Source organism: Numida meleagris, chromosome 20, assembly GCF_002078875.1.
Source record: "Numida meleagris isolate 19003 breed g44 Domestic line chromosome 20, NumMel1.0, whole genome shotgun sequence".
NCBI classification, from domain to species: Eukaryota; Metazoa; Chordata; class Aves; order Galliformes; family Numididae; genus Numida; species Numida meleagris.
In genome coordinates, this window is record NC_034428.1 from 5,979,343 (window position 1) to 6,005,035 (window position 25,693).

The window sequence follows — 25,693 nt, forward strand, 5'->3', positions numbered from 1 at the left end:
GGCTGGGTGAGAAGCCAGGCTCTGAGCCCAGGCTGAAAAAAAAAAAAAAGTATTGACCAGGAAAAAAAAAAAAAAAAAAAAAAAAAAAAAAAAAAGGAAAAAAACTGTCTGTAATTAGTCAACTTGATGGATGTCAGCGGGTTTGTTTGCTTCCTGCAAAGATGCCAATAGTCTAACAGAGCAAACATTGCCATTATGTAATAAAACCATACAGGTAATTAAAAAACTCCTGGCAGGACTACAAACAAGAACATTATCTATTAACTGTCTCAGTGGAGCAAGAGGGAATGGACACTGAAAATTCCTCTTCATTTGAAGGGAAACAGATTCAACAGAGACTTGTCTTGGAGACTGGACTAAGAGCTGGGTCAGTAAGGAACCCCATGCACTTCAACAACGCCTCTTTTCTGCTATAAGATTCCCCCTTAGCTACTGCAGCATTCCTAAAGATGGAATTCCTACAACAGGGAGGAAAGATGGCATGTCCTATTTTGCAAATGAGAAAGGGAGACACGGCAGCTGTGCTCTGTGTCACAGGTCACCCCCTGAGTGCACAGGTATCTGCTACTCCAACACTCAGCCCCATTCCTCCACAAGGAGTGAAGGCTACAGCTGGGCTCTGGGATGGGTAAACTGCTGGAAAGAAAGCAGAGGACAATAACTGGTGGCAGGCTTTGCTGGCTACGTCTGATTTATCTGACTGGGATTTTTGAGGGAAAGAAGAGGGCAGAGATTGGATAAACTGTCTAAAACTGTGGATTTAGCACAAGGGCCAGTGAGGATCTTGTACCCTGCCTCCTCCACTGCACACACTAGTAGCAAAGAGCTCACTCAAAACCAATGATAGAAAATAGAGGAAAAAAAGGGAAAGTGAAAAAGCGCTGAGATTTCAACTGAGTTCCTTGTCGCAATGGCCTGTGGGTGGTTTCAAGTTTCCTTTTTATGGCTAGAGCAAGCAGCTGAAGAGGCAGCTGGAGAATTAAACAAGCTCGCTGGCAAACTGACAGCTCATTAAGTATGTAAGCTCAGCAGCACGCAATGCAGGCTGGTGCAGAAGAGGGCACACAGCAAAGGCTTTGCAAAGACAGAGCGTTTTTGCAGGGTACCCCAACAGCAAAACAGTGCAGGCTGCCCAGGTCACAGTTCTTAGGACATTCATGACTGGAGCAACATCCTTTCCTTCTACAAGGGCTTTTCTCCTAAAGAACCGACTCTCCAGGTGCCTTGCAGAAAGAATACGTCAAGCACCTTTGAGCTCATTACTGACAAGCAGCCTCCACCTCGTAAGCCTATGATTCTGGTCGGTTGGCAAGGGCAAGAAGCACAGAGCAATGCATCTTATTTAAATGCACTCAGCAGCTCAGCATACCAGCGGCTGGCAGTGTAATAGCTTCATACAACCCCTGCTGAAGCCAGAAAAGTGTAAGTATGGGCTTCAATGAGAGTGGGGTTTGGCTGGAAAAAAAACCAAACAGATTTATAACAACTCCTTGCCAAATATTGTAAATCACTCCGATTTCCTTCCTTTAGTTTACCTGACAAATATCACCTTCCTATCAAGGATCACAAGGAATGAACCGTGACCTTACTGTACATCAATATTAAAGGGCAGCTGTCCTGGACAGCAGCTTAACAGGAGATTTATGGAAGAAAGGCTGAACACCTATGCTAAGGGGACTCAGCTACATCCTGCTATTCCCATCTGCCAGCAGTCAGCTAGGAGGGCTTGGGTGACATATCCCTGCCTCAGTTTCCCCTCACTTGCAGAACACTGAATTTGTGAAAGCTTCTGCAGCACTAAGGATGGACAGACAGTGCCATGGGCATGTGAGTTTATTTCTTTGCCAGACACAGACTCCCAGGCAAAGCACTGACATGGGCACAGATCATGACAAAATGTGATACTGGATACGTAACAGGAAGAGGCAGAGATACACAGATTAAAGCTGTGTCAACTGGGTGACTCACTACAATCATAACAGTCTCTAGGGCTTAAGCACGGTTTATTTATAGCTGCTGCGAGCATCGAGTCGCTAGATCTCAGAATGCCAGCTGCAAGAGGAAATGTTTTTTTCTCTTATTATTTTACCTCTGTGCAATGTTTCTTGCTCACAGGAAGAGCTAATTAAATCAACAATTAAAGCCATAAAGACTCCTGAATCACAGACAGCAGTGCACTGTATCTGACCTCTTCTGCCTTGCTTACAGAGCTCAGCAGTGATCTTACTGATCTAAGAAACATTAACTGTCTGGTACAGGAAAGTCACAGCCAGGCAGACTTGGGAAGTGGGAAGAGACTGGAGAAGCAGCCAGGCTGTCCTGGAGAGGTATGGGATGCACGGGGACTATGCTAAATTGCATTAGCTCAGCCAGAGCCCCATCTTTTTTGGAGGCTTTGACACTATAGATAATTGTAATGATTTTTTCAAACATCACATTGATAAGAATAGCATGGAACTATCCCGAGATAAGCAATTTCTTCCAACACTGCTCCTTCAGATCCAGGAGACAGGCAGTACCAGTCAGCCTAGGAGCTAGAAAACAGCACTACAGAGCCTGTCCAGCCTGCAGCCCCAAATGAAATAATGTCATTTGTATTCTTTACCACCATAGCTCTCTCTCTTCAACCACTACAAAAACAGCAGAGCCCTTTACCTCCACACAGGGGGTAATAAATATTTATTGTTTACAAAAGCATCATTAAAGAAAAATTTAAGCCCGTGAAAGAAAATGTAAGGCAGAATTTCTGCTTTTTGGTGGTAAAGCAGCCTTATTAGTGGATAGGAAAATTCCCAAAGCAGCTTGTGTTCAGAAACATGTGGGAAGTAACAACTCACAGTGACTTTTCTCCAACATAAAAGGATTTGTAACAACAATGCTGACAGGATCCAAAGCTGGAACTCCAGATTTTCAGTTTTGACAATAGAATTACAGCACATTATTCTTTCTAAGTAAATTAAACCCATTAATCATCATAATTAGTAATGCTCTGTGTCAGTGATATGCTAACAGAGCTAGTCATTATACTGCGCTGTTAAGAAACTGAAGAATGATACTACAGCCTCTACATGCTGCTGCTGTCACTGGCTGGCTGTGGAGGAGGATGTTAATGCCCACGCCTTAAGGACTCTAACATCAAAGAGGTATGAGGGCAGTAAGAGATACTATCTTCCCCTTGCTAGATTTAAAGCCCCTGGGAGTGCTGAGAAATAGCAGAAAAGAACAATAGGAGAAGTGCACCAGTCTGTCCTTGGTGTGGTTCTGCTTGAGCCGGTTCACCATGGCAAAAATGATCTTGGCCCAGGAGTTCTCCCTCTTGATTTGTACCCTGAAAAGCCAAGGACTTAAGTTCCAGCCCTTAGCCTCAGGGATGGGCTGGGTTGCACGCGGAGTCCATCAGCATGCCAAGCTTTGGCACAATTGTCCTAGTGCTGCTCTCATCAACATTTCATCACTATGCATACTACACTAATAAAGTGGCTATCAAACATTACATATCTACCCACGAGTAAATGACCGACAGATTTTTGATAAACATCATGATGCAATTGCCTTATACCAACCTAGAACAAGTAATACTCAGATACAAGATTCCTCTTGGGCCTTTACAACCTATACATGAAATATCTTCAATCTGATTGTTGTCCATTTTTATGTGTTTGAATTTAGTTCTATGCATAGACTGCTGGTATTGGAGGGTAGCCCATGTGTTACGTGCAATATAACCACAAAAAAAAAAAAAAAAAAGACTTGATGATCCCTGCCCCAAAGAGCTTACGAACCAAGTAAATCACATCAAACACAACAACAACAAAAAACTTTCTCAACAAGTTTTAGTTCCTTCTTTTGCAAAATACATCTGCAGAGAGGAGATTTTTGTACCTAATAGATCTGTTATCTGAAATCAGTTACCAAAATGTTTCACTAATTTCATTTTCTATACTCCTCACTGGTCAGACTAAGTTGCTTAGTTACAACTGTCACTTTGAATTATTTGTGCTCCATTTGTCTGATTTGACAAAGAATGAGTTCCTTGATTGGTTCTAATGCTGATGCTGACGGAAACTGAATTTAAAATTTCCTTCCTGTCTGCCTTGTAAGATTGGGTAGTATGAATGTTATGGAAAGTGAACACAGAGGAATCAGTCTCATACAGAGATAACGTACCCACATATACCTGTGCTTGCTAAGATGCCCTTGTCCAGTTGTAACTGTCTTTATCAGTCACAGCTTCCCAACATGCTCATGGAACAGGTGCCCAAACCATCCACAAATCTGGAATATGACAGGTCCTCACATGCGCATCATTGAATAGCAGCTTAAATCTTCAGCCCAAAGAAACAGCTTTCAGCTTCACGCCCAGGGAGGTGGTGGAGTCAATGTCCCTGAGGCGTTCAAGAACCATGGAGATGCAGCACTGAGGGACGTGGTCAGTGGGCATGGTGAGGATGGGCTGGGGTTGGACTTGATATTAGTGGTCTTTTCCAACCTTAATGATTCTATGATTGTACCATCCCATTCATTACCATGTCCCTTTCTTTAACATATGCTCTGCTCCATTCTCTTCACATTACATCTTTCCCCCACATATTACTTTGCCACTTCTCCCACACCAGCTTCTAAAACTGCTTATTCAATAAGGCATTTACTGCTCAAGCATTTCTTATATTGTGAGCTCCATCTAGTGATGTAACCAAAGCCTTTTCTCCAGTCAAGCTTCACACTGCGTGCTGGACAGAAAGGATGTGGGATTGAACAATGCTGGGATGAAAAGCCTTTCTGTCTGTCTGGTGTCTTCTCTGAAAAGACCAATAAAAAGAAGTTAGGAAGATGTACCTGTTTGCCTTCATATCAACATGTAACACATGATGGGTGTCATGGGAGAGAATACTCTTCCAGTGATAACAGGATCTCGTGGAAGCTCTCAGGCTGTAGTGGGTGCCATCCCATTTCTCTGCGGCATCAGTGCAGCATCTAACTACATGCCTGCATGGAAGTAGAGACAGCCATAATCCTCTCACTCAAAGACAAGTTTCTTCAGCAGTGAGCTTCCAAGAGGTTCCATCAAGAATACTGCAAAGTATCTTCATTCTTCTAATCAGATCTGCTGAAAAAGATAGAAGGATACTGAGCGTTGTCCTAGCCTCCAGTGCTCTCAGTGCAGTCTGCTCACAGTACAGTACAACAGTACAGCAACTGGAGGACCTGAGACTCCAAGCACAGAGGATAAGGATAAGGGAGACTACAGAAGGAATGGGAAAAGAATCCTACTAAGCTTCACTGTGTTTTAGAGACGGTGAAGATAAACGGGTCTGGAGGTACTATCTATGGAGGGAACAGACACTAAAATGATATGCTAAACTGGAGGCTAGGGAAGGGAATGAGGATCATTTGAATGGATTCTCAGATCTTTCCAATTCCAGGCACACCATCTTCAGACACAAAGGCAAAGGAAATCTCTGGCATATTTTTCTCTCATTTCCTGCTCAGAAAGCATTTGCTGCCATATCATATTTCATTCTGATTTTTGACCTCTTGCTCCCATGCACTGCTAACAAGCTGGCATTGAGGCTGACACACTTTTGGAATCACGGACAAAGCTCTGAAGATGAAAGAGGATTAGATTCCCAGCAGGGGAAGAAATACAGCTACTTGGAATAAGACATGACAACTTTCTTGTAAGCCTGCAAAATCTCAAAATTACCTCCTTTCCTCAACATTCCTTGTCCACTAAATCTGCAACCTGCTGTTGCCATTAAGTTATCCTCAGTTGCCTCTCTTCTCTTTCTGAACCTTGCAGGTGAACTTCTTGACGAGAGTGGGCTTTATCTATTGTCTAATCCTCTGCTAGCATGACAGAGTATAGGTCATGAGACATAAAAAGATTTATGTCATTGCTCAGCCTTCCTGGACACAGTGTGGCTGCACAAGGCTATGGGTCCCAAATCATTGGCACTATGGAGCTCTGAGCAAAGACTGCAGTGAGATCTGACTCAGACCCTATTACAATGAGAACAGTGGAAGAAAAATGGAGATACAAAGAAATGCACATTACATATCCTCCAGCTGCTCTCCCCTGCTTTCCCCCTCACTGGGAGACTGGCAAATTTGGTTTCCTGGAGACATTTTACTGAGAAGTCAGCAGGGAATAAGGAGTACAAATCAGATTATTTATGGCAGGCTGAAATCGCAGAGGTTCCAAAATAAATTGGAGTGCAATCTCGTTTACCTGCTTTATTCTATTCCTGCTTTGGAGTTACAATTTCACAGTCAAATCTTTTGTTTAATATTTAAAAATTTCATCCTTCCCGTTCCTTCTATTGAGGGAGATCACAGTACTATGAGACAAAATGTTCAATAGATTCTCAGACTGCAGAAAAATAATATAAACCATATCCAGATAGGTCCTTAATTTCAAGTGATAATAATTTACCGAGACATTCTCAAGCAAAAGAAATATATCTCTATCTATCCCTATCCATACACCTGCAGCATTAAGGATTTCAACCCTCATTTTTGTAAAATTCATGAAAGATTTATGAGTTATTCAGCTACTTTGAGTTCCTGGGATATTGCTAATAAACTTTTCCCTTATTCCTATTGTTACATCTCATCAGCCCCTCAGCCATTTCAGGCTTTTGAAGCATACAGAGATTCTTTTTTTTGTTGAAGTATGTAAATATCTGCTTCACTAAGATGAACATCAAGTTTTGTTACTTGGTCAAATCCATCATTTTCCACTCACCCATCATAATTTAAAAGCCAGGCAGACAACACATTAATCCCTTGTTAAGACAGGAATTTAGTTAGATGAGAAGAACCTCTGAAACCAGACAATGAATCTCTACAAATGCTCCAGCTAGAATTAAGCAAAGGTAACTTTCCTGAAAGTCAATTCAGGACTATTACCATCTCAAATGACAGGCTGATAGACATGAGCTCCACCAAAGAAAAGTCTTTAAATGCCTTTGATGGAGGTCCCATCCAAATGTCTTTGATGGAGATCCCATCAAAGTATAAGTCTTGTTCAGCAAAAGCCATGCTGAGATTTTAATTTTGTTGACTACTCCCCAAGATGATGGTTCTCTTCCCAGACCTATTCCCATGCTGTCCTTTCCCCTTGACACCACTCATTCTCAGTTCCTGAGCAATTCATACTGTTAGTTTCAAGGAAACCTCAGAATGCCTGTGGGTAAGTCACAAACTGCATCCTTAGGTTCTCCTCTTTTACAGACTCTCAGAACTGAGGTAGCACTTGGTGCAAGTCCTCATTTCCCAAAGATGAGCTGGCATAAGAAGGATGTAGCTTTCTACATTCAGCCACAAGACATGCTTCTGATCAGACCACAATGCCCAGGATATTTTCAACAGAAATCAAACAAATCAAAGAAACTCTTGTCAGCGTTTCTCCAGGAAATAAAACAAAGTTAACTCCATCAAACAAACAATATTACCTAGCACCTGTGTTTTTCAGTTCAGGCTTTTAGCTCTTCATGCCATGTCTTCAAAGGTATATTCCCTCCAGGCAGTAGCTTGAAGAAGCTGATGCCTAAGTGTTCTTCAAGGTGCAGGAACATGGCTGCTTAGCCTTGTAACGCAGACATAGACATAGACATTCTTCCTGTCAGCACAAAATAGAGATAGAATCATAGAATCATAGAATCATTAGGGTTGGAAAAGACCTCTTAGATCATCTAGTCCAACAATCCATTGTCAGACACAAAACATGTTATTGAGCAAAGATTTTACTGTGAGCCTTGCACACTGCTGACAAATGCAGAGCATCAGCCAGGCAAACCATGCATCATTAAGGACTGTCTCCTCTGGACCCAAGTAATTCACTTTGGAACCAGCAAAATGTGTATTTATTCTCTATGAGACCAGTATGTCAGGGCATGTAGGCAGTGCATAATCTCCTCATTGATCTTCCTGTCTGATCTACAAGCGACACAGGCATAGCAAGAGTTCAACAGCATAGAGGGATCCAAGCAGAACTGCCTGGGGATTAAGGAGCCAGCTTTCCACAAACTTGTCAGAAATCAAGAGAATTAAGAACTCTTGGGGTTTCACTTTTGCTTTACTCAGAGAGCTTTTTGTTCTTAATTACATTTGGCAGCCACAGCAACCACTTCATTTGGCTTTGTCAGGGCTGAATTTGATTACATTCAGAAGGGGAAACAATACACTGTCCTTAAGAACTAGCCACCTCGGACATGTGTCCAAAGCAACTTTGGACAGCTTCTTCCCCTGAGAAGAGTTTTAAAGAATAGGAACAGTGCAGGGACAAACTCCTTGGGCTCCTTTGGATTTCTCAGTGCACATCAGCAAAGAATGATCCTTCATTGCCCTCCCTACCTCTAAACACATCTTCCCTCTGCCATGAAATAAGCAGCAAAACAGGAGAAGTAAAGGACAAGCAAATGGTTTACCTCCTGGTCTTACATCTGCTACAACACCAGTTCATTGCTTGGCCTTGAGCAGGCTGCTTCAGTGCACTGCTCCTGAATGCCCCACTGGCTGAGCAGAGATGTGTTGCAGGAAACCTGCGAGGCTGCAGGCAAGCCATTACCCTCTGCTGGAGAGAATCGAGCGAGACAACCCATGTCTTACAAGTGCATTTATATTGGCATTTAACGGAGATTCTCCAGAATGCTTTAAGAGCTGACTTTAACATCTCTTGCCAGACAAAATACAGTCATACCCCAGAAATCCTGCTTTTACAGTGTTATTGATTCCTCCCAGTTAGGCAATGTACAGAGAGAGAAATATGCCTACGCATGTGACAGAGCTCAAACTAAGGAGATTTCAGCTGCTTTCTTCACAGTGCTATGGTTCTTCCTTTCCAGCATGCAAACACAGTCATAGCAGAGGTTGTCCCCACCCAAGTCTGGGATTTTACTGTGCATCTGTGAAAACCACAGAACAGCTTGGACTGGAAGGGACATTAAAGATCATCTAGTCCCAAAATAATGGGGTTAAATTTGAATCTTGACAAAGATCACCCCCTTGCATCTCAACAAAGTATCATAGAATCATAGAATGGCCTGGGTTGAAAAAGATCACAATGATCATCGAGTTTCAACCCCCCTGCCATGGGCAGGGTCACCAACCACTAGACCAGGCTGCCCAGAGCCACGTCCAGCCTGGCCTTGAATACCTCCAGGGATGGGGCATCCACAAACTCTCTGGGCAACCTGTTCCAGTGCGTCACCACCCTGTGACCCACATTGGAACCCACACTGTTCCATTCTGGATGTTGTTTTTTAATTTTATAGCAGACCATGCACAGTGAAGCTTTGGAACATCTGTCTCTGCTCATTGCCCACCAGCACAGTGGAGGACTCCTACCATGCAAGCTCTGAAACAACCACAGTCAGAACAGTCTCCTACAGCACCCAGCCCAGCTTTCAAAGTCTCCAAATAGAGAGAACAACTTGGGAAACATTGCTAAAGCAGCTTGGAAGCTGAAAAATCTGTGTCTCTTTTTTTCAAAGCAGACTGTAGTAGAAAGAGGCTCCTTACAACCCTTGCTCGTGGTAGCATCTGGCTAATACAAAGAGAGGCAATGAAAGTTTGAGAAGGGCCCTTGTAGAAAGCCTCAGGATAACACAACATAAAGGAGATAACCAATGCCTTGTATAAATTCTCCTAAGTTTCAAGCGCAGGGAAAAAAAACACACATATTTGCAAATTGGGACCTCTAGGCTATAAAATGCAGCTCAAGATACAGTAGAGCTCAGCTCTGGGAGCAGCTGAGGTCTGGTCCATTCCTCTGACTCTCATTTCTGTAGCTCTCTGCCTGTCAGAAGTGAGAACTTGTTATCATTCTCTTCCAAAATTTTCCACTTCAACCAAGACTTTGACACATTAAGATGGAAGAAAAAAGCCCGAACAAAATCTCCAGAGAGAAAACACTGAAGAGATTTAGAGCTGCTTTCTATCTAGCATCTCCCTTTATTCCCTTTTCAGCAGCCCTGGGAGCAGCTGGGATTTTAAACACTCAGCATACTTACATGTAGTCTGGAGGACGAGAGGATATACGGAGCACAACAGCAAGGAGATGAGAGTTGACAAGAAAAGCATGAGGGATGCAGGTGTTCTGAGCACACAGGCTTTATGGATGACTTATATAGCAATACACCATCAATTATACTGATGCTGCCTCATCTGGATTAACTCCTGGTGGACAGGAGGCAGCTGGGGAGATGGATTTGCTTTCCTGTCACTCCTGATCAAGACTAGTGTTCCTCTCTCATTCAAATAGGTTTGCACGGTCTCTGTGCTGCAGAGGAGTTACCAAGAGCTTCAGAGATCTCTGCAGGAGTCTGACAGCCTCCCCTGCTTTCCTGGCTTTTTCTTCAGCCCTCCTCGTTGGTCAGTGTCATCACTTGTTTGTTGTTTGTGAAGGAGTTTTTGTGCTGTTTTCTGTTCCTGCCTCTGCATCTAAAATAATCCTATAATTGTGATGCCAAGTAGCACCTGAGGACAATTTTATCACATTCTGTATAATATGTAAATACCATTACGTTAGATGGATTTTCTCATTAATTCTCCGCCTTGGTGACAAGACAGGAATTAACACAATTGATTTTCCAGTCTCTGCTCATTATCAATCATCCAAGAACTTAGTCACATCTCATCTGTTCCACCTGGGTCCTAGCATTTATTTGTAGACTTCAACATACATTTAACTAATAAAAACCAACAGGTGTAGCAACCTCTGTGGCCCAAACCTGGACAAGAACAAACTACGTGTGTTCCCAACTCCTTTGGCAGTAAAATTCTCACCACAGACCAGTATCTTACAGAGAACAAGCAGTGGGCAGGTTAAGGAACAGCCTGTTGTGCACTGCCTGTCATCAAAATCAATGCACATCTCCATGCTGCTCTTGAAAAACTCATGGAAACGACAGTTCATAGATGCGTGTTTCCTGGAGGTTCTCCATTTGGAAATAGTAGAAGCATCCAAAGGACATCCATGATTCAACCCAAAATCTCCCCATTACTGCTTCTTTGGAAAAATACCAAAGGCCAAAATGAAAAAGCAGTAAATACACCATGGAGTTCATTTCAGCTCTAGAACAGGTTCTGTAAGGCTGAAAATGGAGAATAACAACAAGCACTGGTACAGAAGGGAATGATCTCGGACTGTCATAGTGCTTCTGTTCCTGCTGTCAGACCGAACAAGCAGAAGGAAACAATCCCATGACATGCTGGCATTGTGCACTCTACCTTTCCTGACTTCCTTCATTACTATCTCCAGGCTCAAGATTGGAATTGTGGCGCAAACAGATTTTTCTGCAGAAAGCCACAGGTAAGGCAGACCCTGAAATAGTCTGGCAAATGCAAGTGCTCTGTTATGAAGCAGATGTGTTTTCAGCCCACACAACCCTTCACTAGGCCTTTGTATAAAGCAAGCATTCTTTTGGATCACATCTTCCATCTCTCAAGTATTCTCTTGCTTGTTCCCTATCATGTTGCTCCTCGGGATTATATACTGCATAAACTTACCTATTCATCTGCAGCTCCAAGAAACAGGGAACACAGAGAGCCACACACTCTTTCTGTACGCAGAAACAAATAGATTGCTGTAGACAATAAACAGTTCTGAATCCCACTTACTGAGAGCATCTGTTCTTCTGGCACGTAAAGGCAAAAGGGGATTCACAGACCAAAATCATCTTGCTCTCTCATCCATTGCGGAAAGAGATGCTTGCTCTGGCCATTACAGGTTAGTAGTGATGAATGACTGAATGATCATTTTTACCCTTGCCAGGCATGCGCTTATTTGGATCGTTGTTCTTATCATTATAACAAAGCATCCATCTTTTATCTGCATCTGCAATCCAGCCTTTGTTTTTGTTCCTGCAGATAGTTCCCAGCTCTGTCAGGCAGTGCTAAGTTCCATAAATCAATCAAACATGAAATTGTGGAGCAGGAGGAGTAAAGCCTGCTCCCAGCTATTGGGAGAGCACAGCTTAATGTACCACCTCTGGCACTGGGGGGGGGAGTGGGGGGGCTGTAAATATCCTTATCCTTAAAGCCACCAGCTCTCTTTGGCTCATTCGGATCCAGAAAGTATTCAAAACCGGCTCAGGGATGGAATTATCACCAGATAATAATAATCAGTATGGGAGCTATCTAAGGCAAATTCTAATCTTATTTATTAGGTGACGTGAAAATTCCAGTGCAGGGAGATGGCACAGGTCTGGAATGTTAAGCAATAAGGGGTTAGAAGGCCTCGTTCAACCTGGTGGCTGTTTCTGCAGATAACCACATTCCTAATCCCATAGGGTTATGATCTCAAGTTTACTCTGCGGGGACAGAGGTTCCCAATCTGCCCGATCCTACACAGCACAGTGCAGCTCCAGCACTGTGTGCAAGAGACAGGAAACCATTCAGAAGTCATCACAGGAGGGAAAACGTGAGGGAGCTGCAGCTGTAGGGAGGTCAGGCTCTGACGAACTGGCCTCCGTGCTGCGTTCCTCAATGGCACAGACACAGGGACATGGCCTTCTCCCACCTGCTGTAGGACAACCCACAGCACTGCAAGCACAAAGGATGGTAATGTCAGTTCTCCCTGGGGCACACTGAGGAGCTTTGGGAGCACTTCCTGGGGTGCCTCAGAGTGCACTGGGGAAGCTGGGCAGCCACTAAGGCGCACTGGGAGGCCTCTAGGACTCCCTAAAGCACAGAGGCGAGCCCTGGACCACACACAGACCCAGCACCACAGCGGCCCTCTGCTGCCGCCCCCTGAGTGAAAGGCGGTACTGCAGGCAAAGCTCTGCGCATGCGTGTCAGCGCCTCCTAAGCGGGCATGCGCAGTGCTCCTTTCTCAGAGCAACATGGCTGCGCCCTGTGCCCGTTCCTGCTCACCAGCAGCAGCGAAAAGAGATCGTCGGAGCCTCACCTCCTTCCCTTGCTGCTCCTCTTCCAGCTATCCTCCACTTGTACCGAGCTCTTTCCCCCTTAGCACTCCCTACCGCGCCACGGGAACGCACCGGCTTGGAACTCACAGCGGCTCATTTGCGGCCCCGTGATTGGCGGAATGCCGTGGTATATTTGCATACCCCACCACATCGCCCCGCCCTCTCCTTTTAGCCGCCCGGAAGTCGGGTAGCTCCGGCTTGAGCCGCTCTGCGCTGCCAGACTCTATGGTATTAGGTCCTCCACATGATATTACGCATGAGCACAGAAACACGGTAGTAGTGCGGGGTACCCATTCAATCCAACCGGCTGTAGGAGGGAGAGCCCGGTGCTATCGTGCACGTGCATACCTGAAGTGTGGGGTTGTGTAGGCATTGACTTTGAGTCTTCCAAACCACAGGTGTCTAAAGGAGCTGAAGTGCATTAGGAGACAAATAGGCAGTCAGGGGCCCAAGTGAAATGCCCCTGCATGAAGGCTCACATCGTGGGTAACAAATTGGAGGAGCTGGCAGCCACTATCCAGCTGGAAATCTATAGTGTGATTGCTATCACAGGAACTTGGTGGGATGAACCACATTGTTGGGATGCTGGAAGTGATGGCTATAAACCATCAGGCTAGGGAGGAAGGGTGGAGGAGTTGCCCTCTATGAAAAGAATGGCATTGATTGCACAGAATTGTCTTCAGAGAACAACAGTGCACAGGTTGGGAGCTTATAGATGAAATTAGAGACCAAGTTAACACAGAGGCACTGTGATTGGTGCCTGCTGCAGGCCACCAGACCAAGGAGAGTATGGTGTTGATGAGTTTTTTCTTCAGCTCCAGGTCGCTTATAGCTCACAAGCACTGAACTTCAGCAACATGGGTGTCTACTGGGAAAGAGCAAATTGCCAACACAACAGGAAACTGCTGGGGGGATAACTTCCTAGTACAGGTGATAGGGAGCCTGCATAGAGGAGAGGTGTTGCTGGACTGATTGCTCAATATGTGGAAGAACTTACCCAGGCTGCCACAGGAGGGGCCAAAGTACATAATCCAACATCCAGTGGAAGGTGAATCCATACTGGTACCACTGATGATGCTGAAACAGTTTCAAATGGTAAAATTTACCACCTGTCCAGCTTTAATTGCTCTCACAGGGGTACAAAGATGTTTTAGAGTGGAAGACATATGAGGAGTGACTGTGATCCCTTGGTTTGTTGAGCCCGGAGAAAGGGATGGCTGAGGGGAGGCCTCATGGCATCCTGCAGCTTTTCATGGCAGCCCACAGCTCCACAAAGCGAGCAGAGGGGCAGTGCTGAGCTCTGCTCTCTGGTGACAGCAGTAGGGCCCAAGGGAATGGCACAGGGCTGTGTCAGGGGAGGGTCAGGTTGGATATCAGGACCTGATCTGGACAGGCAAAACTGAGCGGAGTGAGACGTGTTGATTCTTTTCCATCCTCATGCTATTTCCATGGTTTTGGGTAAGACTGAAAGCCACAGAGAAGTGGACAGAAACCTGAGTACGTTCCCCACATGGAGGCTCAGTTTCAGGTGTTGCATTTGAGCTAAGGCCAATCTTGACTATTTATTTGTTGTAGGCAGATGTTTTGCATACCTTCATGGTCAGTTTCCGAAAGTGGGAGAGTGTCATAAACAGAAGGATTTGCCTGGGTGTGACTGGCATCCTCAGCCAAGGCGCTGATAACTATTCCACTGAGCGTTTATTGTATGTCAATAAGGAGTTTAGATTAATGAATTACCAAGGAAATGCTGAGTAAAGGCTTTATAAAGCTTCTCTTGCACTGGGGAGATAGACAACTAGACAGTCTGGGTACTAAGAGAAAATCCAAGAGACACGAAAGAAAGACAGTGAAATACCAAAACAAGAGAAAATATATTCAGGTTAGAAGAGGCTGCACTTTGCAGGTGCTATGAGAGGCTTGCTGTCCTTCACAGTCCTTGCACTCCTTTTACTGGTGCACAGCTCCCAGGCAGTCTATGTCCAGGTGAGTTTTCTACTGTTTATCTTGTTATTATTGCAAGCTCAGCAATGTACTGATATTAAGTGAAGAGGTGTAACTAAAATAGAAGTCTTGATCTGAATTAATAAAGCTGGATTTTTGCTTTGCTCTAACATCATCTCCCTGTGGTTCGGTTTTTCTCTCTGTAAAATGGTTCAGGTGTTTCTAACATAAAACTTTTCCAGCCCTATCACTGCTCTGAAATTCCTATCAGAGTATTTCCAGTGTTTTCTTTTCTAGAGAATTCCATAGGTTGTGAAGTTACATGAACCGGGGAGAAAGTGTTGTAACTCTTTCTAGGCATGAAGTTCTTTATTAAAATGACCTGTGGACTTATGTGATGAAGCCTGCAAATGTGTCACATATAGAAATAAGGTGAAAGAAATGACTGGTTTGATCCAAAGGAATATTAGTGGGCAGTGATGATATTAAAGGAGTATTAGTGGACTTGTGGTGGGATGGATTGATGGTTGGACTAGACAATCTTAGTGGTCTTTTCCAACCTTTATGACTCTGATTGTGTGATAGGTAAGATATTAGAGGAAACTAATACCAAATGCTCCAGAATACACAACCTATGACTGGCATTATATGCAATGTGGAAGCATGTAAGTAGATATCAGCTCTTCAGTCTGTACACCAGAGTATGTTAGATTTGTCTGCATTGATCTTTAGGAATAGTTTGGGAGATTTCAGTTTGATTACAGTGTAAATAATTTTATTGGTGTTCCAAGAGGGTAAATACTTCTTAAACAATAATTGACTCCTTTTGTGTGTGCACAGTAGGTTTCCAAGGAGTGTAAAGGTCCCATCCTTGGGCAGGTTTCACCTCCTCTTTTCTTCCAAACCATTCATTAACACTAAGAGTCTCCAGATAGATAGAACAGATAGTTTACTATTTAATAGGGAAGAAAAAAAATAAAGCAACAATTTTCCACTTGGGACTACAGAAAATAGCTAACTGAGAATAACTGCTTCTGAGTGGGTAGAAAAGTGTAGAAAATTCAGCTCCGAAGTTTTAGTTCCTCTTTGTAGTTGGAATCTTTATCACATTAATCACAAAATTCATATTTTCTCTGCCTTTGATAAGACCTTAAAAAACGTGCAGCGTACTGTGTGTGATGCACTCCTTTCACTTGGATTGCTTGATTTCCCTGAGGTCTGACTAATTACTCATGGAACAAACTTGCTTTATATACTTATTTTCTTAAATTCGTTCCAAGACTTCTCTTTCCTCTTCTGTAATAAGTCACAGGAGTTATTAATTTAACAAAACGTTTTGGGAGCTGCAAGGGAAGTTCATTTGACTTTGTAGAGTGTTCCTAAAGGCTGAATATCACTACCTGGACACGCTGTTGCACAAACCTTGAATGATTGTATTGGAAATTGGAAGAAGTTTGCTAAGTGTGTAAAATCAGAAAAAACTAGAGAGGGATTGTGTTAAAATCAGCTAGTTCAGTACAACAGTGTGCATTTTCACCTTGGAGGAAAGATGCTGCTCATGTTGTGTTCTCTGTAGTACACCTTTCTTGTTTGAGATGGTGGTGGTATTTTTGGTTGGTTGGTTTGTTGGTTTGGTTTGTCACCAGGACATAAACATGTCTCAGGGTTCATTCCTACTGTGAAGTGATAATAAGTAGGAGATACCCGATGTGCAAATGACCACATGAAGCTTACTTCAATTGTTTATGGTTTATCTGGAACTGTACCTGTAGAAATCTTGTCTTTTTTGCTTCTGGTTCATGCTTTTAGGGTCTCCAACCAGTAGATGAATTTAGAACTGTGTCTTTGCAGCAATAATTAATTTTTCACAGGCAACCAAGCTGACAAATTATTCTGAGAAAAATCACAAATTGATCAGAAGTAGAAAATAGTTCCACTTTGTTAAACAAATGCATGTACACAGTAGCTTATTTATTAATATTCTTTAAGCACCACCACCTCCCACAGACACCCACACAATTCAACATCAAGCTACTGAGACTTTGAAACAAATGACAATATTTGGTCTCAGACTCAGTTCACTTTATTTCTTTGAATGTGTGGGTGTTACTTGGTCATCCTACTTTCTATTTCATTCTCTTCAGACTTCTATGGACTTTTATGTACTTACCGTAAACAACTGCAACACCTGCAATTTAAGTTTATGATCTCAACTTGAAACAGTGAGGAAATTGATATTAACAGATGCACAGGGTCTAACAATCTCAAGCATGGAGTAAGACTTTCCAGAATACTCTTCTGGCCTCCCAAAGCTTTGGTATGATCTTTCGTTTAGAAGTGCCACATTGAGTAGTTCTCAATCACTTGTGCTCCATCGTGTGGACAAATTGTAAATTCATGGAAGCTTGCCTCATCTTGTGGTGATGGGAGTCATCCTCTTCTGTGTTTCGAGCGTTGCACATGACAGCCAAGATTCAAATTTCTGTGCTGCTATATTACAAGAATGAGTGAACAAAATAAATCTCCATTTACATCAATTCAGTTCATGATTTTGTAAATCTCTACCACGTATTGTGCAGTCATTTCTTTTCTAGGCTGAAGAGTCCCAGCCGTTATCTTCCTACACTAGATGTTATGAGTCTCTCTCATAGCAGTGAGAAATGTACTAATTCTTCCTCCATCCACTATGATGTTTAACTGAAACTCTGACTATGCAGGCCAGGTCTCACTGTTGTAGTATAGTTTTTCCCTATGTTACGGTTTTTTGGGGAGAGGGCACAGTTTAATAGACTTTAGTCAAAACAGAATGCATTTGCCTAATGTCTGACTCACTGATGCCTGTTTTTTCTCTTTCTGTCTACATAGGATGGCAACTTGAAATTCTCCCTTGAATCTGTGAAGAAGCTAAAGGAGCTTATGGACGAGAACAGAGTCATTAACCCTCGCATGGTGGTTTCAAAGGTTTCAAAGGCTGGATATTCTCCATGTCAAGATAAAGATCTCCCTGAGGAATTCCAACCTGTGTGTAAAAGAGAAGATGCACCCGTGATTTTCGAGAGGCTGTGTATGTAGTTCCTGTTGCATTGTTTCCTTTTTATCACACTTTTCAACCTCAAACATTGAAATAGTAGCAGGAAAAGAAGTGTAATTACTGTTGTGTCACTTCTAAAGCAGCTAGAAGCCCATGTTACCCCTTTACTACCCCTTCTGCAAGGATATGATAGCTATGGACCCACCAGAAAACTCCTGTAGTGCTTAGCCTGTACAGATCAATCTGTTGTAGACATGAAAAAGCTTCCTCCTGTTGGGGATGTTCCCTAAAAGAGGTGCGAGATGTAGATGAAGTGAATCAGCCTTTGGCATTATATATGCCTCCAAGGCATATATAGTGATTCTTGAACAGGCTCCTACACTATCTGCTGTTTTGATTTATTATGCTGTGTTTACCAATACCATGGAAAACTGAGGAAGAAGTAGCACCAATGTAACTGAGCTTGTGGTTCTGCAAGCCACTTCAGAGGATCTAAGGCCATATCCTCATCATCCTCTCATAAGATGTCCTGCTGTTCTCTTGCCTCCACATGTTCCCGTTGTTTTTCCAGTGAGCTCAGATTTGATTTCATTCCTTAAGCAGTATTTTCTCAAGAACTAGTTTTTCTTGTACCAGCAATAACTTCAGAGTACACAAAAATTCATGGAACTGTAACAGAAAGGAGTCTCCCACCACGTGGTTTAAGGCTCTGCTCTCTGCTAATAAATGACATTGCCTTGTCACTAAAACAGTCTCTTTTCTCTCTAACAGACGGGGTTGCCAGTGAAGCTGATTTGTGTGAAATCTGCGCCAATGCTGCCTGCTCTGGTTGCTTTTGAATAAGGACGAAACAATCCAAAGACAATGTGCCAAGCTAGGAAGTTTGTGCATTTGTTTTGTAAGATCACATACTCTCACAAATCAGTACTTAGGCTCCATCTTCACTGCAGTCAAACTGAAGCTGTTAGCTCATGTAGACATACTAAGGGTAATCTTGAAGTAGTGAGATCAGGTAATACCAGCAGTGCAGTCTTGGCAACAGGAAGACTAAAATTCATCTGAGAAGCTGAAGAACCATGAAGAAAGAAATTCACACTGAGCACCGTCTTGCCTTGAGCCATGCCTGAGCTGTGTGTCTATGTGAGCTGTCATGCTTGACTGGAGTGAAAATATCCTGGACTCAATGTTTCAATTTCCAGTATTTTCTCTGGATTGGAACATGATGGGTCAAACTGAGTAGTCTTCTCTCGCCTTTTAATATCTAAATCTCCCTGTGATCTGGCTTCCACTACACATATACACCTAAGCACCGTGGGGTTGTAATCTTTTCCAACTCAAGCTATCCAGTTGGTTGGATAAATGTCTGTGCCTAGAGGTCTGGACATGGTATGTGTTTGATTGTAATGGAGCTGTAGCATATAACTTGAGGACAAGTTATAAGTGTTTTGCAACACTTTAATAGCTAGGAAATTCTTCATTTGTTACTTGTACTAATATTTAATGCCAATTTAGAGAACAGATGTAGAAGAGCACAGGAGCTAGTAATCTTTTGTTCATGGTTGTACAGAAGTTCCCTTCTTTTGACAGATGTTTGTTAAGCTCTGCTTAGGAGGAAGGAAATCCAAACTGCAATGCTGGAATCACTTTGAAAGGAAAACATTGCCTTGGGTTTTTATTTTTGGGTGGCAATTTGTGAAGAAAGGGTCTACCAATGTTTGTATGCTCTGTACATGAAATAAAGGTTAGAGACAATTTTGTTGTTGTTTTGTTTATTTTTTTTTCTCCTTCTTTGATGGTCTGCCTACTTCATTATCTCTTGTGTAAGCTCTTCCATGTCTGAATGTCCACTGGAGTAGAAGATAACTTGTTAATGTTGTCCTGAAGTTAAAATAATTTGCTTACATTTGTGATCGTTATGTGGATCACAGTAATATATAACTACTTTGAAGTTTTTAAATTATTCCCTTTCAATTGTTAAGCCTCTATTTTATATACTTTGGGCCTCAGCTCAGCCACTAGGTTCTCAGAGGAATGTCAGTGGTGTGTGTATTTCAAGACTGTTCACATCCAATGTGTTGAGTACTCCAGAACAAAAATATCCAAGACTAAATGCCAAAGTCTCACACTAAGTATCTTACTGCTGCCTTGAAATTGACACCTCTGGGAAACTGGATTTCCTGACTCAAAACAGTTCTTGGGCTTATTTTGACCCTAAAGCTATTTCTTTGGATATAGAAAAATGACTTTGCGTTTTTTCTTAAAACTAACACAAATCACTAAGTCTCAGCACAGCACTTTAGCATGGCTCAGGCAGAGAGGGCAGGTTATGCATTTTGAAATGAAGATTCCTTGGCAAAAAGAACAGAACCAAGATCATCCTACTGATACTCTCCTGATGTTCAGACTGAGTGAGAGTGCTGGACTGGGGACCTTCAAAAAAGTTCGGCTAGTGACTCACAAATCATGTGTCCCTTTATAACCGCACGCTGACTTGCTAACCTGATAATCACAGAATAGCTGAGGTTGGACAGGACCTATGGAAGTCACATGGTTCAAGTGTTGTGCTCATGTTGGACAGTGTAGAACAAGTTGCCCAAGACCGTTTCCAGACATCTTCTGAAGATCTCCCAGGAGGGAGTCTCTGCCACTAAATTGGGCAACCTGTTTTAGTGCTCCATCACCTGCACAGTGAGAAGTGCTTCATGATGCTCCTGTGTTTCAGTTTTTGCCCATTGTCTTTTGGTCTGTCACTGGGCACCAATTAAAAGGATCTGGCTCCATCTTCTTTTGCCCTCTCTTCAGGTATTTAGATGACACTCCTTCCGAGCATCCTCTTCTCCAGGCTAAACAGTCCCAGCTCTCTCGGCTTCTCCTCACAGGAGAAATGCTCCAGTCTTTTGATCATTTTGGTGGCCCTACACTGGACATTTTCCAGTATGTCCATGTCTCTCATGAACTGTGGAGCTCAGAAATGGACCCAGCACTCCTGATGTGGCCTCACCAATGATGAGTAGAGTAGAAGGAACACTTATCTTGACATGCTAGTGAGACTTTGCCTAATTCAGCCAAGAATGTTATTAGCCTTCTTGGCAGTAAGGATTACACAAATGAGTGTCTCAAGAGAATTCCATCAGACTTTGACTTTTAGTTATCAGACTACTGAAACCTCTTCAAGACCAAGGACACGCAGTGCTACATTGCAAACTGGAGAGCTGGTGCATCAGCAGTTTAAAGTTACTTAGATGGCTCACAGAGATTGATAAAAGAGATTTGATAAAAATCTCACAGAGATTTGATAAAAAAAATTTATTTGGCTGGTTCCTGCATATCCAGTGACCACCATGTCATGTATATTCCTATCGTATCCTTCTCAGAAGGTCGTTCATGCAGTTATTTACTTTGGCTATATTAAAGAGTTCAGAAGAAAATTGCATGACACGTAGAAGGCTCTGAGTGTTACAGTGAGTCAGAAACACCTCTAAGCTCTTGTAAATTCTTCCTTTTCTTCTGATAAATGGTCCTCTGTTTTCCTAAGAGGCAAGATAAACTGAGCTTTATAATGCATCATTTTCTTTGGCGAAGTCCAGACTGCCACCTGCTATCATTTATGGACTACGCTGTCCCTTCCTTTCCTGCCTCCTATTTACAATGTGATTAAAATTACAAATAATCATCATGTCCCATTGACTGAGTTTTCTTCTGAATGAATAATAAACAGATGCTCTTTATCTGAAGATAAAAATAATGATTTACATTGTCACGACACATAGTCAATTTTCTGTCAGATTACTTCTGTCTTTCATTCAGCTGTGAGAAGTGGAGTATTTTTGTTTCCAATTAGCGCTTTTCAAGCTGAACTTCACAGGTTAAGATGTAATTCACCATATGCTTCCTGTGGTATCATAAATAGTTGTTGTGTATTCGTTATTTCAAGTAGTCATCCAGGCTTGGGGTTACAGAACCATGTTTAATGCTGAAAGGAGTTGTGGACCAAATATGTTTGGGGTCTGTTGCTGAGAATGGGAACCTAATGAATCAGGAGGACTGTAACATGGGTCATCTTCTGAGCCACCTGCCTTTACTGAACAGCCTCTGAAGGCAGTTTTTGTCGTTTAACCCAGCAGGCAGCTAAACACTACACAATCATTAGTTCACTCCCCTCTTCCACTGAGATAGGGAAGATAACTGAAGAACAGAATGGGAAAATTTGTAGGCTGCGATAAAGCCAATTTGTTAAGATTGAAAATGAAGGAAAAATAATTGTAATGGTAAATATATATATATATACACACTTATACATTTAAAAACAAGTTGTGCACAATGCAGTTCCTCACCACCCGCTCACCTATGTCCCCCTGTCCACCTCTTCCCAGTTCTGTAGTTCTGCATGATTTCTTATGGTATAGAATATCCCTTTGGCCAGTTCTGATTCTGTCCTGGTTCTGTCCCTTCCCAGCTGCTTGTGTCCCTCCCAGCCTCCTCACTGGCAGGACCACACAGGAAGCTGAAATGTCCTCGACTCTGTTGTTCTGCAACAACTAAGACATCGGTATGTTATCAACATTGCATTTCTCCTAAATCCAAGACACAACATCATACCATCCACTACAAAGAAAACTTAACTCTGTCCCAGCTGAAACCAGGAAGTAAGTTAGAAGGGGAGAATAGGGGTATTTGTTTGAATGTCCTTCCCAAGGAAACATTTTTGGCTTCAGAATGTGAGATCCTGAAGCTGAAAACCCAAGTAAAGGAGTCATACCAAAGCTCCATAACCACAATCAGATGTCACTGTGCCCAGGTAACCCAGGCATCTAGCATGTATCAAGTCTAGGATTGGAACCAAGTTCACTTGTTCTCTGGTGAGGGCCACACAGAAGCAAGCACACTGCCTAGAGGGTCCATATTGACTGGTGAAGGTGAGGAGGCACATTGTTTTTATCATGCTCCCAACAGTATCTGCTCAATTATGAGCTTAAGGTGCTGGATACAAGCTAGCTCAAGTGTCACACACATGAGACAGGTATAGAAATTAATACTCATATGGACCACTAAAAATTTCCCCCAGAAAGATTCCTAAGGTACAGTTTGAACATTTGAGACTCAGCCAGAGATTCAGCTGAGGGCTGCTCTGAATACAATTGTCTGTGTATGTCGTACTGGAAAGGATCCAGTGTAGGGCCAGCAAGATGATCAAAAGACTTGAGCATTTTTCCTATGAGGAGATGCTGAGAGAGCTGGGGCTGGTCAGCCTGGAGAAGAGGAAGATTAGTAGGAATGTCATCCATGTGTCTAAATACCTGAAGGCAGGCTGCAAAGAAGATGGAGCCAGGCTCTTTTCATTGGTGACTGGTGGCAGGATAAAAGGCACTGGGCACAAAGTGAACCACAGGTGGCTTTGTCTGAACATCAGGAAGTGGTTTTTCACTCTGAGGGTAACCACGCATTGGGTCAGGTTGCCTGAAGGAATTGTGGAGTCTCCCTCCTTGGAGGCATTCAAATACCATGCAGATATTGATCTGTGTGGCCATGATTAGAGCAGGGAGGATGGAACCAATGACCTCCAGAGGCCCCTTCCAACCTCAAACACTCTGTCTTTCTGCAATGTATGTTATATATGATAATATGCAGCCTAGTGTACACATTAAGTATGATATATAATCATACGCAGACTGCATATTTACACTCATCATCCTGTAAAAAATGTGTTTTCAAATGCTTCATTCACACACATGGGCTCCTATATGAGTTGGAGGCAATTCTTGACCCATATTATTCTTACAGGTTCAAGAAGTGAACAAAGAGAGAGAATGGCTACTGGAATTTTTTTTTCAGCAGTTTATGTCCAGTTTACTTCCTTTCTCTCTGTTGTCTGTGTTTTGTGAAGCAAAACGGTGAAGGTGTTGCTAGACAAATATATAAAAATGTTCCCATAATGAGCAAGGAGCAATAAAACAGCCATAAAAATACAACTTTTTGTGTAAATTTAGAAGGGAGTGGAACAATAAACCCATGTGAAAACATGTGCCTGACTGGAGATGCTCACGCCTGTTGCTTTGCTCATTTTATATGCGAGGATATAATGCAGGAGTTTTGTGTGATAGACAGTGTGTTCTGCATATGGCAACAAATCTGCAGTAAAGTACTCAAGGGACAGTAAAAAAATGAAATATAAAATTGCCCGTTGCTGTTGGCCTGGGCAGCATGGGAGCTCACCTAGAACTACGGTTTGGCTCGGTGATCTTAGAGGTCTTTTCCAACCCTAATGACTCTGATTCTGTGAACTTCCCAAGTCATAATCTCCCAGCCCTGGGGAGGAAGGCAGATGTGATCTTGGAAGAAAGCGTTCTTAACAATTATAGTTAGGTTTGCGATTGTAATGATTGAGATTATTTAATGGTTTGCTTCTATCTACCCTAGAGCAACAGGTGAGCAAGAGGATTAAACAGATGTAGACATTTAGAAGCTATCTCAATCTAAAATCCCTTCACAGTGAGAACTGGGAACTCTCTTCATCTCCTTTTTTTTCCAGTTGAATGAGTGACTTATTGAAATGTCCCTTATTAGAATGCTCCAATTACAGTAATAAATACCATCTCCTCAGGGAAGGGAATATGACACATGAAAGAAACCCTTTTCTGGCATTAAATTGTGCCAAGGGAGGTTCAGATCGGATATTAGGAACAATTTCTTTTCAGAAGGAGTGGTGATGCTTTGGGACAGGCTGCCCAGAGAGGTGGTGCAGTCACCATCCCTGGAGGTGTTCAAGAACTGTGGAGATGTGGCACTGAGGGACGTAGTCATGGTGGGGGTGGGTTGGGGTTGGACTTATTGATCCCAACCTTAATGATTCTGTGATTCTGAAATCTAGTAAAGTCAGCTGCAATAGAAGAATTTTGAAATTCAGTAAGCGAATTATGCTTTTATTACCTAAGCATAATAAGGGTGTTGTATTGTATGTTAACTTTTGAACAAGCTTTTTCTTCAAGGCCAGAAGGTCACAGAGGGAGATTAAGGAGTGGATTTCAAAGTCTGCAGCTGATAAATACAGCTTAGATTTGTTCCTGCAGATTTCTTCCCCACACATGCATACTGCTAAAATAATAGGAGTGTGCACCCTTCTCCATCTTCCTCTTTTTGTTCAGTAACAGCTATCATTTTGGACAAATTGTGGAGATCAGCCTATTCCTTACAGGACCATTTAATCACCCCTTGCAGCTGAGGAATCAAGTTGTCAGAGTATATCTCCTCAGTGCAGTCCAGCATGACTACCTCTGACATCTCCAGGCTCTTCTTGTTTGAAAGAATGGATCATCAGCAGGCATTTTCTATTAATGTTTAATCACTAATGATAGTGTAGATGTCAGCCTGATGTTGATATCTTTCTCCCCTTATCTTCAATCAACTCCTGGCTCAGGGCTCCTGTTAAAGAAAAACATCATATTTATACATTGCTGTAATAAGTATGCACAACATACTGCAGACTGGACTTATAGAAGAAGAACATAACATGAATACTGATGCAATACTATTTTAATAATTGTCACTGAAGACAGACATTCTTTGTCCTTTATCTTTATTGGGCACTTGCTCTTTTTTAATATGCATTCCAGTGTGTCACTGGTGACAGATAGATGTCAAGCAGCTGAAGTACACCACCAGCAGGCATTCTGGACAGGACAGGACTGCAGCAATCTCCAGATTTCCCTGGCTGACACCATCAGATTTCCATGCAAGCCAAATCAAAGTGAATGCCACGCTGCTTTTCTGCATCAGAATTTTCCTGTGTCTCAGG

At 42.7% G+C, this 25,693-nt stretch overlaps 2 protein-coding genes across 9 annotated transcripts in view; one reads left to right on the top strand and one right to left on the bottom strand.

Annotated features, from left to right (window-relative positions):
- Positions 1–13,052, bottom strand: part of DISP3 (dispatched RND transporter family member 3) — a 120,449-nt gene extending 107,397 nt beyond the window's left edge. For 5 of the 8 annotated variants that reach the window (XM_021374666.1, XM_021374664.1, XM_021374670.1 and 2 more), the window contains exons 1-3: positions 12,911–13,052; positions 7,455–7,621; positions 4,837–5,104 (exon numbers count right to left, since the gene is read on the bottom strand). The gene's annotated coding sequence lies outside the window, so the exon portion shown is untranslated. Of the gene's footprint in view, positions 1–4,177; positions 4,276–4,836; positions 5,108–7,454; positions 7,622–12,910 lie in introns of all 8 variants that reach the window. The other 3 variants (XM_021374667.1, XM_021374665.1, XM_021374668.1) reach the window with 3 other exon arrangements.
- On the top strand, positions 13,241–19,683 carry GUCA2A (guanylate cyclase activator 2A). The gene is made up of 3 exons (XM_021374681.1): positions 13,241–14,912; positions 17,736–17,934; positions 18,673–19,683. The coding sequence occupies exons 1-3, from the start codon at positions 14,838–14,840 to the stop codon at positions 18,738–18,740; spliced, it is 342 nt and encodes a 113-aa protein (XP_021230356.1). The 5' UTR covers positions 13,241–14,837; the 3' UTR covers positions 18,741–19,683.